The sequence below is a fragment of the Podarcis liolepis genome, assembly GCF_965112155.1.
Source record: "Podarcis liolepis genome assembly, chromosome: 13".
Classification (NCBI taxonomy): domain Eukaryota; kingdom Metazoa; phylum Chordata; class Lepidosauria; order Squamata; family Lacertidae; genus Podarcis; species Podarcis liolepis.
In genome coordinates this window covers 602,447-627,508 of record NC_139573.1, presented here as the reverse complement: position 1 = coordinate 627,508, position 25,062 = coordinate 602,447, and the positions used below count along the sequence as shown (strand labels likewise).

The 25,062-nt window shown below is 49.5% G+C and overlaps 3 protein-coding genes and 1 long non-coding RNA gene across 17 annotated transcripts in view; 1 reads left to right on the top strand and 3 right to left on the bottom strand.

Annotated features, from left to right (window-relative positions):
* Positions 1-25,062, bottom strand: part of LOC310692027 (uncharacterized protein) — a 105,606-nt gene that overhangs the window by 32,728 nt on the left and 47,816 nt on the right. For 2 of the 14 annotated variants that reach the window (XM_083472407.1, XM_083472408.1), the window contains one exon: positions 11,621-11,747. The exons of 2 other annotated variants lie outside the window; for them this stretch is intronic. In XM_083472407.1, the coding sequence (XP_083328533.1) occupies positions 11,621-11,633 (13 nt within the window). In that variant the 5' untranslated portion in view covers positions 11,634-11,747. Of the gene's footprint in view, positions 1-415; positions 3,186-11,620; positions 11,778-12,591; positions 12,669-13,173; positions 13,281-25,062 lie in introns of those variants that run through there. 10 more of the 14 variants (XM_083472398.1, XM_083472396.1, XR_014518645.1 and 7 more) reach the window with 9 other exon arrangements.
* Positions 12,593-14,403, top strand: LOC310692040. Its single transcript, XR_014518651.1, has 2 exons — positions 12,593-12,683; positions 13,695-14,403. It is a non-coding gene; the product is annotated as an uncharacterized lncRNA (long non-coding RNA).
* LOC310692025 (zinc finger protein 213-like) lies at positions 14,896-22,641 on the bottom strand. The gene is made up of 6 exons (XM_083472393.1): positions 22,624-22,641; positions 19,676-20,167; positions 19,422-19,503; positions 19,113-19,195; positions 17,221-17,347; positions 14,896-15,939 (listed from the first exon to the last, which is right to left on the bottom strand). The coding sequence occupies exons 2-6, from the start codon at positions 20,084-20,086 to the stop codon at positions 15,131-15,133; spliced, it is 1,512 nt and encodes a 503-aa protein (XP_083328519.1). The 5' UTR covers positions 20,087-20,167; positions 22,624-22,641; the 3' UTR covers positions 14,896-15,130.
* LOC310692028 (uncharacterized protein) overlaps positions 23,845-25,062 on the bottom strand; it is a 49,316-nt gene continuing 48,098 nt past the window's right edge. The window contains exon 5 of the transcript XR_014518647.1: positions 23,845-24,768. The gene's annotated coding sequence lies outside the window, so the exon portion shown is untranslated. The remainder of the gene's footprint in view (positions 24,769-25,062) is intronic.

Below are 25,062 nucleotides of genomic sequence, written 5' to 3'. Positions count from 1 at the left end.
CTTCGGGGTGCAGGCAGCTCCCCACAAGCCGTGGTAGAGCTTCCTCCCACGGCTTGCGGATAGCTTCCTGAAGCCTGCATTTGCCCCATAGGTCGCACACACATTTCCCCTTCATTTTTGTAGGGGGGAAAGTGCATCCTATAGGGCGAAAAATACGGTATGTTGTAAGAGTTTCTTTTTATGAAGCATTTTGAACACTTCAGAATGTACCAGGTAGAGGCTGAGTTTATCTCCCCATGTTGTGCCTCTGCCAGTGCCCACACCCTCCTGCGCCACCTTCCCACTGTATTCAAGGGGCCCAGCTGTGAGCTCAGTCTTTACTGGGTCTTTCACCAATAACCCCCTTTCTTCCCACTGCCACCCCGATGACTCTTATCTGAACACTCACAACCAGCATACCAAGGAATGATGCGTCTGGAGTATAACTGATTTATTAAATAATCAAAAAGAAGTTCAAGGTAACTTTGTGTACATAAGCATGTGCTTTCAGATGTTCCTGTTCCTTTTTTTTTTACTTTATTAAAACTGAAACAAGGGGCATTATTATGCTGTTCCTATTCTACTGCTCTAACCAACCCTGCTCCTACCCCCTCACTCCCCACTCCAACTGTCTCTACTGAAAAGGCCAGATACCATCTTGGCCGTGAGTCCTGGAAGACCTGCTCCCTGCCTAGTAGGCCTTTTCACAAGCGGCCTGGAAGAGTAGGCCCTAGAGTGACTGGTGGACGGACTGACTCCAGCTACGAAAGCTGAAGCTGCTGAATAAACCCTTGGACTTAGGAGGTATGGTCGGGCGTTCTGAGCTTGGTATTTGTATCTTTATTTTACATCTTCTTGTGATTTATGTGGCTATTCTTCAGTTTGGTTGTGTATTTTTTATGAATTATTTCTAACGACTTTAATTTTATCTATTTATTTGTCTGTTTGTAGAATATTATACCACCCTTCATTCAAAGTTCTCAGGGCGATTCATGGTGTAAAAATACAATATAAAAATAAAAAATGCATGCACACTTTCTGAGAGTTTCATTATAGAGCTAGTGTGATATAGTGGTTAGAGTGCTGGACTATGACCTGGCAGACCTGGGTTCAAATCCCCACTAAGCCATGAAGCTCGCTGTGTGAACTTGGAGGCCAGGAACTGCTTCACAGCCAAACTTACCTCACAGGATTATATAGTCAGCATTAAATGAGATAGGGAAGAACCCTGTAACACCACCTTCAAGGATAGGGTGTTATAGGAATGCAATTAATGAATTTCAATATGTCAGGATGTGCATTTAGGCAGGCACAACCAGCTGCACAAATATAAGATGAGGGACAACTAGCTAGCCAGTAGTACATCTAAAAAGCATCCAGGGCTCTTATGTCAACAGAGTGAAGCACCAAGAAAGAAAGGCTAATGCTATTCTAAGCTGCATCAAGACAGGAGAAGAGAATCCTAGCACTGTAGAGTTGGAAGGAGCACTGAGGGTCCTTTAGTCAAACCCCTTGAAATGCAGGAAAGATATCTTGCCAACATGGCGGGAAAGGAGGTTTCAGCTTCCTCTCAGTAACGCAGTTTATGCACTTCACTACGGATGAGGCATTTTGGGTTACCTCCATCCCTTTTGCAAGCTGCTTCCTTTGTATCTCCACAATGGCTTTGATGGGACCAAACCTTTTGTGCCAGATTCTGAATGAGCTTCATCCCTGAGGAGCTGGAATGGGTGCAGAGGAGGGAGACCAAGGTGATCAAGGGTCTGGAGACAAAGCCTAATGAGGAACAGTTGAGGGAGATGGGGATGTTTATCATGGAGAAGAGAAGACTGAGAAGGAGATGTGAAAGCCGTCTTCCAATATCTAAAGAGCTGGGCCATGGAAGAGGGAGCAAGCTTGCTTTCTCCTACTCCGGTGGAAGGACCCAAACCAAGCAAACTTGCTTTTTCGTGGGAAGGATCCACACCAATGCGTTCAAGATACAAGTAAGGAGAGTCTGATTAAACATCAGGCAGAATTTTTTGACAGTAAGAAGTGTTTGACTTTGGAACAAACTAGTTCACGTGGTGGACTCTTCTTGAATTGAAGGTTTTCAAGCAAAGGTTGGATGGCCATCTGTCATGACTGCTTTTGTTGAATATCCTGCATTGCAGGGGGTTGGAGAAGACGACCCTCACCATCCAATCCAATGCAACAGCTCAAAGATTCTGGGAGACTGTGATTCTCCCCACTATGAGTTCTTTTATGGGAGGTGAGATAGGACTCCTGACTAAAACTCTTTCCACATTCCAAGCATTTATATGGTCTTGCTCCTGTATGAATAATTTGATGGGAAATGAGATAGGAGTCCTGACTGAAACTTCTTCCACATTCCAAGCACTTATATGGGCTCTCCCAGGTATGAGTTCTTTCATGGGAAGTGAGATTGCCACTATGAGTGAATCTCCTCCCACATTCCCTGCACTGAAATGGTTTCTCCCCTGTATGAATTATTTGATGGGAAGTTAGACCTCCCTTCTGTTTAAAGCTCTTCCCACACTCCAAGCACTGATAGGGTTTCTCCTCTGTATGAATTCTTTCATGGGAAGTGAGCTTGGCGCTTTCCCTGAAGCTCTGCCCACATTCTAAGCACTGATAAGGTTTTTCTCTTCTATGAATTCTTTGATGGGAAGTGAGATTATATTTCCAGTTGAAGCTCTGCCCACATTCCAAACACTGATAAGGTTTTTCTCTTGTATGAATTCTTTGATGGGAAGTCAGAGTGGCACTTTGACTAAAGCTCTTTCCACATTCCAGGCACTGAAAAGGTTTCTCCCCTGTGTGAATTCTTTGGTGGACCATGAGTTGTTCCCCCCGAATAAACCTCTTCCCACATTCCATGCACTGATAAGGTTTCTCCCCTGTGTGAATTCTTTGATGGGAACTGAGGCTGCACCTGTAACTAAAGCTCTTCCCACATTCCAAGCACTTATACGGTTTCTCCCCTGTATGAATTCTTTCATGGATAGTGAGGTGACCCCTCTGATTGAAGCTCTTCCCACAGTCCAAGCACTGGTAGGGTTTCTTCCCAGTGGGAGTCCTTTTTTGGGAACCTGAATGGGGGCTTTGACTAAAGCTCTTTCCACATTCCAGATATTTACTTGGTTTCTCCTCTGTGGGAATTTCATCATGGTCTCCCTTGTTCTTCATTTCTATTTCATCACCATCTGCAGCAAAGAGAGAAATGGATTAGAGCCTCAGCAAGAAATGGAGCCCCCAATTCCTTAAAGTGTTTTCTTTTTTGTATTTTTTCCACGCCCTAAATTAAGTTTTTTCTAATAACATGGTTGGTGAAGCTTTTTCGTCTTCCCACTTTGCCATACCAGATTCAAGCATGCCAGCTGTGTTGGACATCATGACCCTCCAAGTCTAGGAGCTGTGTGTTTTCCAGCAGTATCCAGTCTTTTATCCAACACAGGCAGGCAGCTTCAAAATACAATTCCAAATATGGGAGTGCAGACCCTCCTCTGTCTTTTATATCAATGAGAATCTTATGTTTTATCCTAGGTTTATTGCCCCTCTGAATAAACTTAAACAGGTCTTTTTTGTCAATCTTTTAGGCATCGTGTGTCATTAAGTATTGGGATTGTTTGGAATAAAAATAGAATTTTTGGGAGAATATTCATTTTTATTGCCACAATTCTCCCCATTGCATTCTGTCCCGTGTATCTAAATCTTTTTTAAAAATTTCCCCAAGTTTTTGTTGGAGATTCATTTCCCGTGTCTGCAGTCATGGGATTGTTGTCTATCACATGACGGTGTATGTTTTGCATTCCACAATGTGGGAAGTGACGGAGACAGGATATTTGTGCTACTGTGTTCCGTGAAGTGGGACTATTGTCCTTTGTTTTCTCTCTCTGCTGTGTGATGAGAAAGAGGATGGAGCTAAGTCAGAATGCTCCGAGTGTATTATATGTCAATAAAGTAGATTGGGCAAAACGCTGTGCTACTGGTTCTGTTACGCAAACTGCGAATACTCTGCGGATCCCTAAGTGTGCTGATGCCTTTTGGCACTAGTTGCTGTGATGTTCGGGCCGAAGAAAGCTTTTGAAGCTCCCGAGTGATCGACCAGGAGGGAGAGAACATGCCAGTCAGGCATGTGTCTCTGCCAGAGTCCTACACAAGAGTAGGACGCTCCTAACAGTTTTCACATAGTTATCATTATAGACATTATGATCTTTTGTCGATACCCACTGTCAGGGGTTTAGGAGCAGAGGCACGGGCAAGGGAGGAAACAGAGAGCGAAGGGGAGGAGGCAGAAGAAAAGATGAGTGATGACGACGACCCGAGATCTCCTAGTCTTTCCAGTGAATCAGAGGATTCACAGAAAGGAGCACCAGTGGCCAGGGCAAGGGGGGAGTCTAGGGGGGCACCCCAGGAAGATAGAGCCAGAGGGGACTCAGGGGGGAGCAGCTGGAAATCGGGACCAGCGTCACCGCCAGGAAGCAGGGAAGAGGAAGGGAGCCAGGGGGGAAGCGCTGGCAGCTCACCACAGGAGGGAGGGCATGAGTCAGGAGTGGCCACACCTCCATCGGGGAGCGAAGAAACGGTTAAGAGGAAAGTGGAAGGTTGGGCGCGCGCGCCAAGTTCAAATGCAGAGGAAGGCGGCGCAGTAAGCAGCCCCGAAAGGGAACCAGGTCCTAAAGCCCGGCGCAAGGAGGCAGGAGGGTCCGGGTCAGCGTCAGAAGAATCCCGGAAGGAAGAAGCCCCGGGGGGTAGAGGGACCCAGAGGAGGACAGTCAGGCGGAAAAGGTGGAGCAAGGCTAGGATATTAAGTTGGTGCACACGGGGCGGAGACTCAGACGGAGCTTCGCCGATCTAGCTACTAGACGTAGAGTTGCGCGCAGCAGCGTGAGAATGGAAACTGTAATTCAATAAAGACCTTTACTTAATGATCGCTGGCTAGCGTGATCCTCTGTGAGCTAGGATCTTCAAGCAGCTCTGACAGTAAGCTCCGTCTCACGATTGTGGGCATCTACAGCCTCGAGGAGGGGAGAGAAACAGGTGCCTACTAGCGAGCTCACGAACGGCAGACGACATGACGGCTGAGCAGCAGATAGAGGAACTCAGAAAAGCAGTGGCACAACTGAATGCCGAGGCTCTCGCATCCAGGAAGAGAGAGGAGGAGGCAGCTGCCGCCTGCAGGGATCTCCAGGTCAGGTTAGACGTGCTGACAAAGCAGACACCCAGGCAGGAGGGAATTGGGTTGGCGAGACGGACAGGCGGGCTGGTCTCTCACTTCGATGGGAACCTGCAACAGTATCCCAACTTTAGAGCCGACGTACTGTGCGCACTGCAACTGCTGCATAAAGACTTTAGAGATGAGCAAGAGAGAGTGGGATTCATTATGTCCCATTTGCATGGGGATGCTAGAGCATGGCTACGCAATTTATGGAGAGATAAGGATCCGGCGCTCCAGAATGCAGATGCCTTTATTAAAGCGATGGATGGGTGTTTTTTATCAAGTATCGACGTGGATCTTGCACGGAAGGAGGTGCATGGGCTGAGACAAGGGAGGGCCAGCGTCAGGCAGTATCATGCCCGCTTTTTCGCCTTGGTCAGTGCCCTGGAATGGGACAGAGATTCGGCTCCTGTAAGAGACCTCTTTTGGGAGGGGCTGCATAACTCGATTAAAGATGAGATCGCGAGGGGGGAGAGACCCCGAACTACCCAGGAGGTCGTTCAGAGGGCACTGGCAGTGGGGGTGAGGCTGGAAGAACGTCCGTGGAGCAGGGACGAAGGGCGTGGAGGGCGCGAACCAGCCAGGGGCCCCTCCTTCCTTCCCAGAGAAGCAGCGCGGGCGCAATCCACGCCTCCGCCAGGAGGAGGAGCCGAACCTATGGAGGTTGGAGGTGCAAGGGCTCAGTCAGCAACCAGAGCCCTAGCACCGGCAGCAGTGAAAGCGAAGCCTCCTAGAGGGAACAGGAAGTGTTACGTCTGTGAGGAGCCAGGGCATATGGCAAAAGAGTGTCCCCAGAGGCTCCACAAGCTTACTGCAGCCTCGGCAATGGTGACTGCAGCAACGCAGCAAGGGGGACCACAGCAGGGAAACGACGCAGTCTGGCTGGAGGAAGAGGCCCTGGGGCCCAGCCAGACGTGTTAGTGACGCAGTCCCCAGAGGTTTTACAGCCCGTGAACCCCCTCCCGCCCAAACCAGTGGTGAGGCTCACCGCATCTCTCCAGCTGCCCAATGGAATCACCACTGACGTGCCCATCACAGTTGACTCGGGCAGCAACGCGGACTTTATAGGGCAGGACTTTGTCGACAAGCACGCTATACAGTTGCTGCCGGCCACACTGCCCCTGCAGGTTGTCACGGTGGATGGCAGGGAGTTGCTAGGGGGGCAAGTGGTGAAGCAGACGCCGCCCATGGCGATGCGACTTGGAAATCACAAAGAAATCATCAGCTTCAATGTCACTCAACTATCGGATACGCCCATTGTATTGGGAATGAGTTGGCTAGACAAGCACAGCCCAACGCTGGCTTGGTACCAGAGGCAGCTGATCTTCGGCTCTTCCTTTTGTGCTGAACACTGCATCGTGCCCCGGCAGGAAGGAGAGGAAGAGGAGTCACAGCTGCTGCTAGGCACGCTGCAAGCGATTCCCCACAAGTACGCAGAATTTTTGGAAGTTTTCTGCGAGAAGGAGGCAGACAGGCTACCCCCTCACAGACCATATGACTGCAAGATTGACCTGCTGCCGGGGGTGGCGCTGCCTAAGGGGAAACTGTATTCCATGTCAGAGGACGAGCTGCAGGAACTCAAACAGTTCATAGATCATAATTTGGAGCGCGGTTTCATCCGAGAGTCCAAGGCAGCGGGGGGCAGTCCAGTATTCTTTGTTAAAAAGCGAGACACGCCCCAAAAAAGACTGGTCGTGGACTATCGCATTTTAAACAATGGGACCAAGCCGTCGGACTTCCCCATGCCCCGAATCGACGACCTCCTGGCGAAGGTGCGGAAGGGGAAAGTGTTCACCAAGTTAGACCTGCGAGGGGCGTACAACCTCATTCGTATGCGGGAGGGAGATGAGTGGAAGACGGCCATGTTCACGCCACTGGGTACCTACGAATACAGAGTTATGCCCTTTGGATTGCAAAATGGCTCCCACGTTTTTCAAGCTTTCATGCATCACGTGTTGGCGGGACTTCTCTACAAGACGTGCGTCTGTTTCTTAGATGACATCCTGATCTTTTCGGAATCGCAGCAGGAGCATGACAGACACGTCAAGGAAGTGCTGACCAGACTAAAGCAACATAGGCTCTACGCCAAGCTGGAGAAGTGCCAATTTGACGTGACGGAGGTGGATTTTCTGGGCTACAAGTTGTCTGACAAGGGGCTCGCCATGGACAGCGCCAAGGTTCGCGCGGTATTGGATTGGAAGAGTCCACGCAACCGGAAGGAGGTCCAGAGGTTTGTCGGCTTTGCGAACTTCTATCGCAAGTTTATCAAGGGCTTCGCTATGCAGACAGCGGCCATCACAGACACGCTTAGCTCCAAGAAAAAGAAGTTCGTTTGGACAGAGGAGGCGGAGCAGTCCTTTCAGGCACTCAAGCGTCTCTTCGCGTCGGAAGAGCAGCTGCTTCACGTCAACCCCAGCAGGCCGATGAGGGTGGAGACAGACGCCTCGGACAGAGCCGTGGGGGCGGTCCTGCTGCAAAAGGACCAGCAGGGGGTGTGGCGACCGGCAGCGTTTTACTCCAGGAAGCTCAGCAAGTCCGAGCAGAACTACACCATCTGGGACAGGGAGTTGCTGGCCATTCATGCAGCGTTCAAAGCGTGGAGGCACTTCCTGATCGGCGCCAAGCACACGGTGCAGGTTTGCACGGACCACAAGAATCTGGAGCACTGGCGCACGGCACAGTTCCTAAACCAGAGGCAGATACGTTGGGCTGAGTTTTTTGCGAACTTCGACTTCCGCATAGAGTATGTCCCGGGGGACACTAACATCATGGCGGACGCCCTCTCCCGTAAGCCACAGTATCTGGAGGACGCAACGCCAGCGGCCGCCATGCACATCTTCGCACCAACAGTATGGGCGTGCGCCGCGGCCACCGTGGACCTGGAGGCGGTGCGACGAGCGTTGCAGGATGACTCCTTCGCGCAAGCAAAGATGGCAGAGGTGCAAAGGGGCACGGCTGCGGCCGACGGTTTCCAGCTACGAGATGGATTGCTCATCCGTAAAGGGGCCATCTACGTGCCGGGAGACGACCTTCGCGCCAAGGTGCTGCAGCAGCTGCACGACGCGCCCACGGCCGGGCACTTTGGCAAGGAGAAGACGGTGGAATTAGTAGCCAGGGATTTCTGGTGGCCTGGAATGAGAGGGGAGGTCGCAGACTACGTGGCGAGGTGTGACACCTGCCAGAGGGCCAAGCCAGTGCACAGACCACCGGCCGGACTGTTGGAACCGCTGCAAACTCCGGTCGAACCTTGGGAAAGGGTGGCCCTGGACTTTGTCACGGATCTGCCCAGCTCGAGGGGCAAGACGGCAGTGCTGGTGGTGGTGGACCTGTTTTCCAAGATGGCGCATTTCATTCCGTGTGCTAAGGTGGCCACGGCGGAGCAAACCGCCAAACTGTTCATAGACCACGTGTTCAAGGTTCACGGTCTGCCACGGTCTATTCTGTCCGACCGGGGGCGGCAGTTCATCTCGAATTTCTGGCAGAAGCTGATGGGCTTCCTGAACGTCAAGATCAACCTGGCGTCGGCGAGACACCCGCAGACCAACGGGCAAGCGGAGCGGGTCAATGCCATCATGCAGCAGTACCTGAGATGTTATGCAAATCAACAGCCTGCGACGTGGGTGGATTACCTGCCGCTTGCCGAGTTCGCCTACAACACCACGAAGCACGTGTCCACGGGGGTCACGCCGTTCTTCGCCAACAACGGGAGGCACCCCAGAACCTTCCCGGGACTGGAAAGAATGGGGGAGGGGGAGCCGCAGAAAGCAGATGCGTTCGCGTCGGAGCTGCAGGAAGTCCACGATCAGCTGAGGCGCCACCTGGAGCTGGCCAAGCACGCATACAAGGTACAAGCGGACAAGCACAGAAGGGTTGGCGAAGAGCTCCACGTGGGAGACTGGGTTTGGTTAGCAGCCCACGCAGTGCCAGCCAGGTCGTTGGCCAAGAAGAAACTAGGGCATAAACAACTGGGGCCCTACCAAGTCGAAGAGCAGGTCAACCCGGTAGCTTTCAGACTGGCACTTCCGGAGGGTTCCAGAATGCATCCGGTATTCCACAGATCGGTGCTCACTCCCTACAAGGCACCGCACAGGTTCCAGGAACCCGGAACGGCGCCGAGTCCGGTCAGAGACAGAACAGGGCACGCGGGAGTGGCACAGAAGGAGCGCATCAACGAAGTCACGGAGATTTTGGACTCCAGATGGGGGGAAGAGGGGGTAGAATACTTTCTCGCCAAGGAGGGCACCCCGGCCAGTGCGAACAGCTGGGTGCCGGGCTACGCCTTGGACGAACCTCTCCTCAAAGACGAGTTTCATGCCCTCTTCCCCCATAGACCTATGCCAGCAGACTTTTTCGACGACTGGCTTTTCACGCCCACGCTTTCGGCCAGCACTTTCCGGGGCTTCGACTCGGACGAGGACCCGACACAAGACGTCCGTTCCCCGGAGGGGTCACCCTCGGGATCTGCATCAGAACCCTCGTATTGGTGGGACGATAGACCAGAGGAGCAGTTCCGCAGACGGTGGCTGGAAGGCCCAGGACGAGCAACACCGCCAGGAGGAAGTGAGGGAGAGACGGACATGGACGTTTTCGGGGACGACCCTGGTTTCGAGCACGGCGGCACAGAGATGGAAGCGGAGGTGACTGTTGTCGACGAGAGCAGGGAGGAAGACCCGCGAGACTTCAGATGGAGGCCCGCCACGGGAAGCGACCGATATCCGACGTTCGTCCCTTTGCAACAGCAGCCCCCAGCTCCAGCACCGGAAGGAGGGGAGGGGGGAATGGGGGGCTTCGGGGGGGGGATGGATGTCAGGGGTTTAGGAGCAGAGGCACGGGCAAGGGAGGAAACAGAGAGCGAAGGGGAGGAGGCAGAAGAAAAGATGAGTGATGACGACGACCCGAGATCTCCTAGTCTTTCCAGTGAATCAGAGGATTCACAGAAAGGAGCACCAGTGGCCAGGGCAAGGGGGGAGTCTAGGGGGGCACCCCAGGAAGATAGAGCCAGAGGGGACTCAGGGGGGAGCAGCTGGAAATCGGGACCAGCGTCACCGCCAGGAAGCAGGGAAGAGGAAGGGAGCCAGGGGGGAAGCGCTGGCAGCTCACCACAGGAGGGAGGGCATGAGTCAGGAGTGGCCACACCTCCATCGGGGAGCGAAGAAACGGTTAAGCGGAAAGTGGAAGGTTGGGTGCGCGCGCCAAGTTCAAATGCAGAGGAAGGCGGCGCAGTAAGCAGCCCCGAAAGGGAACCAGGTCCTAAAGCCCGGCGCAAGGAGGCAGGAGGGTCCGGGTCAGCGTCAGAAGAATCCCGGAAGGAAGAAGCCCCGGGGGGTAGAGGGACCCAGAGGAGGACAGTCAGGAGGAAAAGGTGGAGCAAGGCTAGGATATTAAGTTGGTGCACACGGGGCGGAGACTCAGACGGAGCTTCGCCGATCTAGCTACTAGACGTAGAGTTGCGCGCAGCAGCGTGAGAATGGAAACTGTAATTCAATAAAGACCTTTACTTAATGATCGCTGGCTAGCGTGATCCTCTGTGAGCTAGGATCTTCAAGCAGCTCTGACACCCACATTCCTAAACACTTCTCTTTTTTCTCTATTTCCCAGCCAATAATTTCCCCTAAATTCATTTTAGCTTGGTTATCCATGTTTTTAAGTAACATTTTGGTTTTATCTTTATTTATTTTAAAACCCGCCAATTTTCCAAATTTAATTATCTCCTTTAATAACTCTAATATACCTTCTAGAGGTTCTTCCAGGGTTAAGACAATATCATCTTTTGTTTTATAATTTTGTTTGCCGACTTTTATTCCCCTATTTTTGTCATTATTCCTAATATTTACAGCAAAATTTCTAAGGTAAGGATAAATAATAACAGAGAGAGTGGGCACCACTGGTTTTTTCCTTTCCTAATGTTACATTTCGCTGAGACAACATTGTTTATTATAATCTTTGTCCATTGTTCCTCATATAAAGCGTTAATGCCTCTTAAGAAGGCATTACCTGGTTCCATCTTTTCCTTCTCCGTTTTTATAATACTTAACTTTTTCCTCTTTTTCAATTCTGTTGTTTTCTTCTCTATATTTACATTAGCTTGGTTTTTGTTGCATTGTATGTTGAAAACTTTCAATAATAATAATAATAATAAAAAGGACTGAAGCTACATCCACTTCCATAACCACTCTGAAGCCTGCTTTAAAAAAAGGCCTGGGCAGTTCACACCAGCCTGATCCTTGTTTAAAAAGGCATAAGTGGTGGAAGAATATTGGCAGGCAAAACATTCAGTAGCCTCCATTCAAGGTAAATTGTGTGGATGCAAGAATCCCAGATGCTGTAGGTGGCGCTGTTCAGCTCCATCAAAATCTGGGAGGTTCACCACATATATGTATGGAATTTCAGAATAGATATTGCTTCATCAGGCAGCCTTACCCAGAGAGGCCATGATCCCACAATTCTCGACGATAGCTTCCCTTTGCAGAGCTCTCTAGTCAGGATCCAGCAACGCCCACTGCTCACGCCGGAAACGAACAGCTATGTCTTCAAAGGACAGTGAACTCTTAAAAAAGAGAGAGAGAAAGGTCTTCCTCTTAGCCAGTATGAAGATTATCCTCTATGAATTGTGGGGGTTTTTCGTTTCCTGCCTGTTAAGTACCGCACTGTTTTAATGGGATTGTTTTGCCGCACATTTTAAGTATGGACGCTTCTTTTAACATCTTAATGGAATTATTTTATTGTTTGTTTTGTTGTGTGCATTGTTCTCCCAATGCCCCAAGGTGAACTTCAAGGAGCACATGGGGAAACAGATGGGGCTGGTTAGGCGAATCCTGGTTCGGCCTGGACGCGCACCAGTGGGACATGGGGCTTGCTCATCTGGGGAGGGAGAAGACCCAAAGAAGCCCTCCTGCCCCCCAGCTGAGCCTCACCAGTCCCCCTTGCCTGTCTTAAGGCAGTGGGTGAGAGTTCGCCCGCCTGCCTCACCCATTGCTGCTTTGAAATGGGCTCCTTTCCAATATTGTGATATATCGCCCTAGTGTGGTGTTTAGCTGGCGATACCTGAGATGTTGAAAAGCAGTTATTGCCCAGCCTTAGTCCTGGTTACTGTGGGGTTTTTTAATGGTTGGTAAACTGTTGAGAAGCGTATTTTAGGATTTCACAATAAATAGACAAATAAGGCTGCAACGATTGATAAATAACGGTAACAACATTCAGAAGGAGAATTAAGGTGAGGTGGAGGGTTCTTATTCTTAGCACGTAAACCTTCTTCAATAACATTGTCAGTCTTTGTTAAGGGCTGTTTTGACAGAAGCCAAGAGGAAGAGGCGAGAAATTCCTGGGACTCCAGAGGACCCCTGCCTGCCCCACCCCTCCACCTCTTCCCCCACAAGGCCGCCTTCCCCTACCTGAGCTGGTTCCACAGTCGCTGCTCCGCCACCAAGAAAAGATGGATGAGAAGGTCTTGCCAGCAACCTTATATCACCTGCAAGAGAGAAAGGTAAGTGGAGTGCATGACGCTTCTCTCAAGACGTGATTCATTGCCTTTCTAACTATTGATGGACCTTAGAGAAAGTACAGGTGTCACTCAGGAATTTCCAGAGGGACAAATGTAAGGCTCTTCACTTAGGAAGGGAGAACCAGCTACCCAAGTGTCAGATGGAGAGCCTAGGGGTGTTCGTAGGCTGCATCCCCAGAGGTCTAGAGTCCAGATCATGGGAATTGGCAGCACCACTCTCTTCTGCCCCTCCTGGAGTTGGGGGCACCACAATTGAGGAAGGATGTTGGCAAGCTGGGAGGTGGGCAGAGGAGGGCGGCCCGGGTGATCTGGCTGCCCCACCCCTCCGCCTCTTCCCCCACAAGGCTCCTGCCCCCAACCTGAGCTGCTTCTCCTCCCCCCCAAGACAAGATGGAGGAGGAACCTTCCCCCGCCCTGAAGGGTCCCACCTTTTACGGGGGCGGGGGTCCCACGCTGCATGGATCTGGAAGACCCCCAATGCACCCTCTGGGGAAGGGAGAGGAGGCTCACCAGATCCCCGAGGAGAGCGGGCAGATCCCTTCCTCTCGAGCAAGGCAGGCGCAGGTGAGGGAGGGGCTTGGGCTCTGGAGGACCGGCCTGCTTCCCCTTCTTTTCCTGTCTGCTCTAGGAATGCAGCTCCGCTCCTCTGCTCCTCTTAACCCTTGGCCTGCCGCCTTCTCTCCCTCTCCCAAGCAGGAGGGTTTGGGGGGCCCTCTTGGCTGGCGAGCTGAGCTGCTCCCTCCCTTGGAAACAGCAGCAGGAGGGGAGCTGGAAGGGGGAAACCCCAGCGGGGAATCGGGGGGGTGGGGTTGGGGGGACCCCCAGGGTCATCTAGTCGCACCTCCTCCTGCGATGCAGGAATCTCAGCTGCAGCATCCACGAGGGATGGCCATCTGTTTCAAGACCTGCAAGGAAGGAGAGTCCGCCAGCTTCCCAGGGAGTCCCAGTATTTCGTGGAATCTCCTTTTCTGTCCTTTTAATCCTTTGGTCCAGGGTGATGGATGTAGAGACGGACTCCAGCTACAAAAGCTGAGGCTGCTGAACAGAGACTTGGGTTTAGCAGGTTGGGGGTGGGGTTGAAGCTGTATGTTTTTGTATACAGTATTTGAGAGCTTCTCATGATTTATGTGGGTATTCTTCAGTCTGGTTGTGTATTCTAAAGTTTTATTTATTGCTTATGACTACTTTGCCATTTAATTTATTCCATTCGTATAATGACTTTCACCAGAAGATTTCAGTGCCTCATAGCATAAAAACACAAAATAAAAACACAAAATACATAATAAAAGCAAGAATCAATACAAAAGAATAACCACCTTCCCACAAAAACATTTGTAAAGACATACAGTAGTACCTTGGTTCTCAAACGCCTTGGTCTTCAAACAACTTGAAACCCACAAGAAAGGAAGTGTTCCGGTTTGTGAACATTTTTTGGAAGCCAAACATGCTCTGTTTCGAGCATTACGCTTCTGATTTGAGTGCCCCACTTCCATTTTGAGTTCCCCAGTTTCATTTTGAGTGTTATGCTGAGGTCTGTCTTTTTTTTGCAGCTCTTTTGTGTGTGTGTGACTGTGTGGAACCCAGTTCAGTTACTGATTGATTGTGTGGCTGCAGTACATGATTTATTGCTTTCATTTTATGGATCAATGGTCTCGCTAGTAGGAAAATTCATGTTAAATTGCTGTTTTGGGGTTGTTGTTTTTTAAGTCTGCAACAGATTAATCCACTTTGCATTACTTTCTATGGGAAAGCACATCTTGGTTTTGGAACGCTTTGGTTTGGGAACGGACTTCCAGAATGGATAAAGTTTGAGAACCAAGGTACCACTGTAGATGGTTACTCACCCTTTCTGCCCCCCTAGCTAACAGTACCTTAAATGCACTATTATATTATTGTTTTGATACATGTGTACACAACCTTAAAAACAAGGACCGGAATACTGCGCCTAAACGTGAAGCAGAAGCTCACAAAGGCACAATTTCTGAGAGTCTCATGACAGAGCTAGTGTGGTATAGTGGTTAGTGTCAGAGTATGACTTGGCAGACCTGGGTTCAAATTCCTACTCGGCCATGAGGCTCACCAGGTGTCCTTAGGGGTCAGGCACTGCTTCACATCCTGACCAACCTCACAGGGTTATTGTCAGGATTAAAAGAAGAGGGGGAGAACCTTGGGGAGATGGAGAAGGAGATGTGATAGACATCTTCCAACATCGAAAGTTCTGTGCCATGGAAGAGTGAGGAAACTTGCTTTTTTCTCTTCCGGTGGAAGGACACACCAATGCATTCAAGATACAAGTAAGGGAATCTGATGAAACATCAGGAAGAACTTTCTGACAGCAAGAACTGTTTGACTGTAGAACAAAGAAGTTCAGGTTGTGGTGGACTCTTCTTGAATTGAAGGATTTTAAGCAAAGGTTTGATGGCCATCTGTTATGAATTCTTTTGTTGAATATCCTTCATTGCAGGGGCTTGGAGAAGATGACTCACCATACAATTCAATGATTCTTGGGGATTCTGATTCTCCCTGCTGTGAGTTCTTTGATGGTAAGTGAGAAGTGACTCCTGACTAAAACTCTCTCCGCATTCCAAGCATTTATGTGGACTCTCTCCCAGGTATGAGTTCTTTGATGGGAAGTGAGACTTCCTTTCTGAGTGAATCTTTCCACAATGCAAGCACTGATAGGGTTTCTCCCTTGCATGGATTTTTTGATGGGACGTGACATAGGCCTTTGAACTGAAGCTCTTCCCACATTCCAAGCACTGATAAGGTTTCTCCCCTGTATGAATTATTTGATGGGTAGTGAGATGGGACCTCTGACTGAAGCGCTTTCCACATTCCAAACACTGATATGGTTTCTCCCTTGTATGAATTCTCTCATGGATAGTGAGATGGGACCTCTGATTGAAGCTCTTCCCACACTGCAAGCACTGGTAAGGTTTCTCCCTTGTATGAATTCTTTGATGGGAAGTGACATAGGCCTTCTTACTGAAGCTCTTCCCACATTCCAAGCACTGATAAGGTTTCTCTCCTTTATGACTCATTTGATGGGCAGTGAGATGGGCCCTCTGACGGAAGCTCTTCCCACATTCCAAGCACTGATGCTTTTTCTTCCCAGTGGGAATTCTTGGGTGGGATAAGGAATGAGAGCTCTCTCCATACTCCACATATTGATAGGGGTTCTCCACTGTGTGGATTTTGTCATGGACTCGCTGGTTCTTAATTTCTAATTTATCACCACCTGCAACAAAGAGAGAGATGGATTTTCAACATCTACAAGCAGCCACTGGGAGAGATCACCAGGGGGTTTGGGCTGGGTGTTCATCAGTATGCAGATGATACCCAGCTCTACCTCTCTTTCAAATCAGAACCAGTGAAGGTGGTGAAGGTCCTGTATGAGTGTCTGGAGGCTGTTGGAGGATGGATGGCGGCTAACTGATTGAGGTTGAATTCTGACAAGACAGAAGTACTGTTTTGGGGGGACAGGGAGGGTGTGGAGGACTCTCTGGTCCTGAATGGGCCAACTGTGCCCCTGAAGGACCAGGTGCACAGCCTGGGAGTCATTTTGGACTCTCAGCTTTCCATGGAGGTGCAGGTCAGTTCTGTTTCCAGGGCAGCTGTTTATCAGCTCCATCTGGCACACAGACTGAGACCCTACCTGCCCGCTGATATTCTCACCAAAGCGGTTCATGCTCTAGTTATCTCTCGCTTAGACTACTGCCATGCGCTCTATGTGGGGCTACCATTGAAGGTGACCCAGAAAGACAAACAGGTCAAATCTCTGATGATACATTCAGCAATGGATATATGGCAGCTTGGGAAAGATTGTGGAATGGAAAATTGAAATTTACAGCATGTTATGAGTTAAAAGAACACTATAGGAAAATGATGTATAGATGGCATTTGATTCTTAGTAACTTAGCTAAAATGTAGAAGACCAAATCAAATGCCTGCTGGGAATGTCAGGTGAAGGAAGGTACATTTTTCACATGTTGTGTTCCTGCAAGATAGTAAAGGTCTTCGGGGAAATGATTTATAATGAGTTGAAAAAAATGCTGAAGATAATCTTTGTTAAAAAACCGGAAGCTTCCCTTTCAGGTATAATGGGGGGAAAGGTACCCAAAGATGAGGGGGAAAACCTGTATATGTATGCTACCACAGCTGCCTGAATGGTATACGCCCAAAGACGGAAAGAAAAAGCAGTACCAACAAAAGACGACTGGCAAGTAAAAAAGGCTCCCTTTACCTTTTATAAGAATGAAGCCTCATTTCAAAAGGTTTGGGCAGTTCAGACCAGCCTGATCTCTGTTTAGGGTAAAGTGACGCCTGACAATTAAAATCTCTGTTTAGAAAGGCATAATTGGAGGAAGTACATTCCCAGACCAAACAGTCCTCCATTCAAGGTGACTTGTGGAGGTGTTGGAAGCCCAGCTGCTGAAGGCAGCGCTATTGAGCTCCATCAAAATAGAGATACAGGTATGGAATATCAGAACAGATCTCATGATCCAACTAGGAGCCTTACTGAGAGAGGCCAGGATACCACGATTCTCCTCTGTAACCTCCTTATGCAGAGCTCTCTGGGCAGGATCCAGCAACGACCACTCCTCCTCCGTGAAACAAACAGTGACATCTTCGAAGCACACTAGACCCTAAAAGGAAATAAAAAGGTCCATATTTGCAGTGTATTCCATGTTCAGGCAATGGTCATTCTTGCCATGGTTACCAGATGAGTTATAAATTCTTTGTTTCCGGACTGTACAGGTTAGGCAGAGCCAGTCCTGGGGTCACAGGTTCTGTCTGTCTTGTGATCAAAGAGATCTTTGCAAAAACCTTTCCCCAGAACTCATCTATTTCTGGACACACCCACCATATGTGTCGGCAGTGCTATTTTTCAGGAAAGGAGGTGTCAGAACTTAACAGGAACATCTCCTTTGTTATCTTATAAAGGTAAAAAAGGCAAATGACCCCTGGACGTTTAAGTCCAGGCAAAGGCGATTGTGGGGTTGTAGCACTCATCTCACTTTTCAGGCCGAGGGAGCTGGTGTTTGTCCCCAGACAGCTTTCCGGGACATGTGGCCAGCATGACTAAACCGCTTCTGGCGCAACGGAACATCGTGACGAGTGCCAGAGCGCGCTCTTATAATGGCAGAGGTGCCCACCTGAAAGGTTCCATAACTCAGTTCCAGCAAGCTCCCACTCAAAAAAGGGTGTCAGTATGTTATACTGGTACCCCCTCTCCAACACATGGGAAAACTTTTTGGGTTTATATAGGCTCGGCATCTAGGTGTGAAGTACCAACCGTGCCCAATTTTAAGGGCTCTTTCGCTGGTTGTTGCTGATCTAGGTTTATATGGCACTTTTGTCCATTTTTTCAATTATTTATTCTTCTTTTTTGCTCTGTAATTGCCCCTTTCATAAATTTTGCCCCGGTTTCTTATACAGTTGGTATTCTGGCTGTGCTTAATTTTTTATTCTTATTTCTGAAGGGGAGGATTTTGTACAAACAAGAGGAAAAGTATTTGATTTGTTTATTGGGGGTACAGCTTTCTCCTGCTTTGCTTTTAATACCAGTTATAATTGCTATATTTCTATTCTTGCTTAATCTCGTGGCTAAGAGCCTACATAGCCCTACAGATAGAGCTCCCTTAAGGAGCTAAATGGAGACACATCCATCACAACTTGGGTCCCGTTGTAAAACCAGGGCACAATCACGCTGCTTGAAGTGTTTGTTATTAGAGTCCCTCAAGGTCAGAGCAAGCATTTGGCCAATTGTGCATGATGAACTTTGAAATTTGAGGCCTCAAAAATTATTTCTGTGTCAACCTGTGGACGCTGAGATCCATCCCCCCCGCTGCCACAGCAGCACCTCTCCTTATTGGAGCGAGGGAGTCATGTTCTGTCTGGCCACCCAAGTTCACAGCTGGGCTCCCCTCACTTGTCCACTGACTTCAGCCCAGGGTTGGAGGGGATCCCATGCAAAACATCGGATAAGTCCGAGTTCTTTGATGCGTTATCCCTCGCATTGTTGTTGTTGTTCCCAAGGGTCCTGACTTGCCTCAGGTCCTTGGTTCCCTGCTGCCCTGCATTCAGAACAGACGCAGTCAGGCCTTTAAGCAGTGGATCAGCGCCACCGTATTAGATGGCTTGCTAACTGCTGAGAAGCCAGTTTTAGTGTCCAGTGGTAAATATAGAAATAAAACTGCAAGAACTGAGAAATAACATGAGTGTCATTCAGAAGGTTAGCCAAGGTGAGGTAACTGTTCCTTATTCTCGGCAGATAAAACATTATGGGATGGCATTTTCTGAAGAGCTGCTGTGACAGAAGCAATGAGGAGGGGAGAGACTTGTTCTGTCTCAGAAATGCCCTGTCCCTCCCCCCCTCAACCTCTTTCCCCCCAGGCTCCTTCCCCCGACCTGATCCGGTTCCTCAGCCGCTGCTTCCCCTCCACCAGGATGAAGAGATGGAGGAGGAGGTCTTGCCGGCATCCTTCTTTCACCTGCGAGAGACAAAGGGAAGTGGGGAGACAGGAGTGCAGGATGCTTCTCTCAGAGGTGCATTTGGGAGTTTGTCCTCATTTCATATTTTAGTTGTGTTAAAATATATCTCCTCTCCTTTGGATTCTTGGCCCCAAGTGTCATCCCCAAAACACTGAAAGAACCCACAGAGTAGTTTGAGAATTGCCAGAATGTGACCACACAGAGGAAAAACTCCTTCCTCCTTACCCAGTGGCCTCTCTCTGGTGTCCAACAAAGTCCTCTCTGCCTCAGAGGAATCAGGACCCGTTTCTGAAGACAGATCCCTTTCCTGAAAGAGCAACAAGAATTTGTAATAGAGAATGTGGAGATGGGTGAGAAAAGGAATGGCTGGGACAAAAACCTGAGCGGTATCCAATGTCATTCCTTAAAAAAGATGGGATTTAGGGATCTTCTCCCTCCTTGGAGCCCCTTGGGAGAATTAAGAGCAAAGTCTCTCTCACCTGCTTCTTCTCCGCCTGCTTCCTCTCCTCTGCCTGACTCAGGAGGAAACCTTCGGCCAGGGCCACTGCCTGGGAACTGGTCTCTGCTCCGCATTCCCTCACCCAGCTCTCCATCTCCGCTGGAAGGACAGCCAGGAACTGCTCCAAGATCACCAGGTCCAGCATCTGAGCTTTCGTGTGCCTTTCTGGCTTCAGCCACTGGTGGCAGAAGTGGTGGAGTCGGCTGCAAACCTCACGGGGTCCTTTGACTTGCAGATAGCAGAACCAGCTGAACTGCCGGCTCTGCGCCTCTGAGCGAAGGGTGTGTTCCTCACCCAGGATCTTCTGCACAGAGCTTTCCCAGAATCCCCCACTGCTCCCCATTTCCGGGCCTCTTCCTGCTTCAGGACCAGCTGAGTCTTGCTCATCCATGTGTGTTCGAAGGAAGCCTCCAAGAGACAGGAAGGATCCCCTTGGCCCTCTGCCAAGTTCTGTTTGTCCAAATTAGAGGCGCTAGAAAATCCAACAAAGAAAAAAGAGAAGTAATGCTCTTGCCCTCCTAGAAGAAGAATGACCATCCCAGATGTGCAGGCCAGTGAAGGGATTTCTGAGAAATGAATCAGCCTGGTTGATCCTGCCTTTCCGTGTTTGCAGTCAAGGAATAAAGTCAGAACGGTGAGTGACAAGTGAGTCATTCATACCAAGTGTAACGTGGAAACCAGGCTATAGTGAGGAGTTCCCACCTCCTCAAGACAAACTACTGAGATGGGGTGCTTTTTCCCTTGTTCTGAGGGCCAGATCCTCATCTGGGAAACGCCCTGAGGGCCAGGTGGGTGAGGCCAAAGGACAGAACTCAAAAGCAGGTAAAGTAGGACCTACCTTCTTTCTGTGATTGTAAGTTGTTTTAAACTGTTTTAAATGTTGTGTTTTAATCCTGAAATATGCCCTGGGAATTCAGGAGGGTGGCTGTGTAATTAATAATGTGACACAGCAGAACCCCCACACCTGCGTGGGGTACTTCTGGATCCAACATAGTCCCTTGAGTGGGTGAGGCCAAAGGACAGAATTCAGAAGCAGGTAAAGTAGGACTTACCTTCTTTATTTAAAATTTTAAAAGATGATGCTGTTAAGGTGCTACACTCAATATGCCAGCAAATTTGGAAAACTCAGCAGCAGCCAGAGGATTGGAGAAGATCAGTCTACATCCCAATCCCAAAGAAGGGCAGTGCCAAAGAATGCTCCAACTACCGCACAATTGCACTCATTTCACATGCTAGCAAGGTTATGCTTACAATTCTACAAGGTAGGCTTAAGCAGTATGTGGACCGAGAACTCCCAGAAGTGCAAGCTGGATTTAGAAGAGGCAGAGGAACCAGAGACCAAATTGCAAACATGCGCTGGATTATGGAGAAAGCTAGAGAGTTCCAGAAAGACATCTACTTCTGCTTCATTGACTATGCAAAAGCCTTTGACTGTGTCAACCACAGCAAACTATGGCAAGTTCTTAAAGAAATGGGAGTGCCTGATCACCTCATCTGTCTCCTGAGAAATCTCTATGTGGGACAAGAAGCTACAGTTAGAACTGGATATGGAACAACTGATTGGTTCAAAATTGGGAAAGCAGTACGGCAAGGCTGTATATTGTCTCCCTGCTTATTTAACTTCTATGCAGAATTCATCATGTGAAAGGCTGGGCTGGATGAATCCCAGGCCGGAATTAAAGAACATTTTATTGAGGGTGAAAGAGGAGAGCGCAAAATATGGGTTGAAGCTCAACATCAAAAAAAACGAAGATCATGGCCACTGGTCCCATCACCTCCTGGCAAATAGAAGGGAAACAAATGGAGGCAGTGAGAGATTTTACTTTCCTGGGCTCCATGATCACTGCAGATGGTGACAGCAGCCACGAAATTAAAAGACGCCTGCTCCTTGGGAGAAAAGCAATGACAAACCTAGACAGCATCTTAAAAAGCAGAGACATCACCTTGCCAACAAAGGTCCGTATAGTAAAAGCCATGGTTTTCCCAGGAGTGATGTATGGAAGTGAAAGCTGGACTATAAAGAAGGCTGATGGCCGAAGAATGGATGCTTTTGAATTCTGGTGCTGGAGGAGACTCTTGAGAGTCCCATGGACTGCAAGAAGATCAAACCTCTCCATTCTGAAGGAAATCAGCCCTGAGTGCTCACTGGAAGGACAGATACTGAAGCTGAGGCTCCAAGACTTTGGCCCCCTCATGAGAAGAGAAGACTCCCTGGAAAAGACCCTGATGTTGGGAAAGATGGAGGGCACAAGGAGAAGGGGACGACAGAGGACGAGATGGTGGGACAGTGTTCTTGAAGCGACCAGCATGAGTTTGATCAAACTGCGGGAGGCAGTGGAAGACAGGAGGGCCTGGCGTGCTCTAGTCCAGGGGGTCACGAAGAGTCGGACACGACTAAATGATTAAACAACAACCTTCTTTCTGTGATTGCAAAGGTTGTGTTTTAATCCGGGAATTTGCCCTGGGAATTCAGGAGGGTGGCTGTGTAATTAAGAATGTGACACAGCCGACCCCCCACACCTGCGTGGGGTACTTCTGGATCCCACCCCCTTGAGTGTCCGCCTCAACATCCCACTCGTGTGCCAGCCTCAGTCCCTTTCTGGCCAGGGGACTCCATGCTCTGCTTCTGGGGGGATATTTGCCCTGCCCTCCATGCGGAGCTGCGCTTGAAGATGACTCGGAAAGCGATGGAAAGCAGGGAGCAAGTGGCGGGCTGGCTTCCCTCATGGCATTTCCCCCCCTGGGCTCCCAAAGGCAGCAGCCATGGGTCTGGCCAGCATTGGAGGGGAGATTCCTGCACTGCTCCTCTTTGGCCTAGAGGACTCTCGTGGTTCCCTCCCCACCCCCTGGACCCTCTGCTCCCTGATTTTTTTGGGGGGGTCCCCCTTCCCCCTTCCCCCCCCCAAGCGAGAAGAGAGGGAGACTCACTCGACGCAGGAGGCGCCTCCTCTGACAGGAAGGGGCTGGGGGGGCGGGGCTTGGGCTCTGGAGGACCCGCCCCCGCCTGCATTTCTGGTCCTCTCTAGGAATCCAGCTCAGTGCCTCTTAACCCGGCTGAGAGAACACGATGACGTCTCGCTGGAGCAAATCTCGCGGCAGCATTTGACGAGCCATTTCCTCGTTTCTCTCCTCTCCTCTCTGCCTGCCCCTTCCTTCTGGCCCAGCAAGGAGAGCTCAGCCCCCTCAGAGCAGCCCCACTTGCAAGGCAGTTCCAGAAAGGAGCAAGGAGGCAAGACTAAGGGGGGGGCAGCTGAGCCCGGGCCGAGTCTGGAGCTGCAGTCCCTCAGAGACGCCACCAGGGGGCGGGAACCTCTCTCTCTGATTGGCTCCCCAGAGAGGCGGGGGCGGAGCCAGCCCTTTGGGCGGGAAGATGAGAGGCGCCTTTTCGGAGGGAGTTTGGAGGCTGGAGCTGAGGCGGGAGGAAGGAATAATAATAATAATAATAATAATAATAATAAGATGATGATGATGATGACTGAGAGGCTGAGTCTGAGGGAGCAGTGGAGCAGTGGCTCTGGTCTGGGTGGAAGATCCTCCCTGAGGAGAATCTCTGGGGCCAGAAGAAGGAGCCTGGCAGCTGAGCGAGGAAGAGGGGCTGGAGGGGCTGGGGGGGGGGAAGCCAGGCTGAGTCTCTGGGGGTCTGAGAGAAAGAAGGGGGCCGAGGGATCCCCGGGGTCTGGCCTCAGGAGGGGCATTGCTGAGAGGAGAGAGGGAGGCTGAGGGAAAGGAACCTGGGCTGGTTAAAAGGATTGAACTGCTACACCTGCCATAACTAAGGAAAGGAACGAGAGACGGATTTGAGCTCCCCCCCCCCCCCAGTCTAGAAACCGGAACATCTATTTACCTGAAGTGTAACAGCTCATTTGAGCAACTGAAGATTAAGGAAAGGTGTGCCTATGCTACTGGTCTACCTTATAGGAATGTTATAAAAGTTTGTTTTTATGGAGCACTTTGATAAACGCTTCAGAATGTACCACACGGGGGTTGTTTCTCTCCCACGTTGCGCCCACCCCTCCTGCTCCACCTTCCCTCTGCATTCAGGGGGCAAAGATGGGCCTTTCACCAACCCCCCCCCCTTATTCCCACTGCCACCCCAGAACTCTGACCTGAACACCTCACCCCCAACCTAGCAAAGAATGAGGTGTGAGGTGGAGTACAACTGATTTATTAAAAACAAACACTAATTTCAAGATAACTTGGTGTAGATAAGTTAGGGCTGCCATAAGTCCAGATTTTCCTGGATCTTAGATAAATCAATAAAAAAATCTTGTTATTTTGGCATTGTCATAAAATGGGGGGGGGTCCTATAAAAAGCACAACTATGTTAGGGTCTTCCTAAAACTGCTCAACAGCTTTCAGAGTGTCCTGGTTTTTACTTTTTGAAATATGGCAACTCTAACATAAGTGTATGGTTTCAAATCTTCCAGTTTTTCTTTTCTTTCTTTTCTTACTTTATTACTATTGTAACAATGGGTGTTACAAGGCTATTCCCATAGTACTGATTTCAACCTCCAACTGTTTCCTTGCAGGCTTTCTCCACCGGCCTGAGGCCCGGCCCCCTCATCCTGGCTGTGAGTCCTCTAAGAGCTTCTCCTGCCTTGCAGGCCTTTTCCCATGTGGCCTAGGAAAGTCCAGACTGACTCCAGCTACAAAAGCTGGGGCCGCTGAATAAACTCTTGGGCTTAGCAGGTTTGTTGTTGCTACAGGTTTTTCTATCTTTATTTTAGATCTTCTCATGATTTATGTGGCTATTTTTCAGTGTGATTGTGTACTTTAATGTTTTATTTATTGCTTATGACCATTTTGCTATTTATTTATTTAATCTATTACATTTGTATGACGTCTTTCATCCAAAGATCTCAGTGTGTTTCACAACATAAAGATGCAAAATAAAAACACAAAATATGCAATAAAAGAAAGAATAACCCCTTCCCACAAACACATTTGAAAGGACATAGATTTAATTAGAAAGGAAATAGGTTTAATTAAGCAAAGCTCTGGTTTTGATGATGTTGTTACACAAGCGTGCTTCCCAGTTCTCAGCTACATCACCCCAAAACTCACCTTTTCTGCCTCCTTATCTAACAGTAATTTAAATGCACTATTATTATTTTGAGCCAATGTGTACACGTTAAATACAAGCACCAGAACACTTGCATGCACACTTTCCAAGAGTCTCCTGACAGAGCTAGTGTGGTATAGTGGTTAGAGTGTCAGAATACGACTCGGCAGTCCTGGGTTCAAGTCCCTCCTTAGCCATGATGCTCACTGGGGGACCAGGCACTGCTTCACATCTTTCAATATGCGAAGGGCCGTGCCATGGAAGATGGAGCAAACTTGGTTTCTCCTACTCTGGTGGAAGGAGGA

Coding starts and splice junctions, on each gene's coding strand:
- LOC310692025 (XM_083472393.1), bottom strand. CDS start 20,086: ATGGATGAGCAAGACTCAGCTGGTCCTGAAGCAGGAAGAGGCCCGGAA. Junction 19,196..19,421: donor CACCAGAGAGAGGCCACTGG/GTAAGGAGGAAG, acceptor TGTCTCTCGCAG/GTGAAAGAAGGATGCCGGCA. Junction 15,940..17,220: donor TGGTATCCTGGCCTCTCTCA/GTAAGGCTCCTA, acceptor TCTTTGTTGCAG/GTGGTGATAAATTAGAAATT.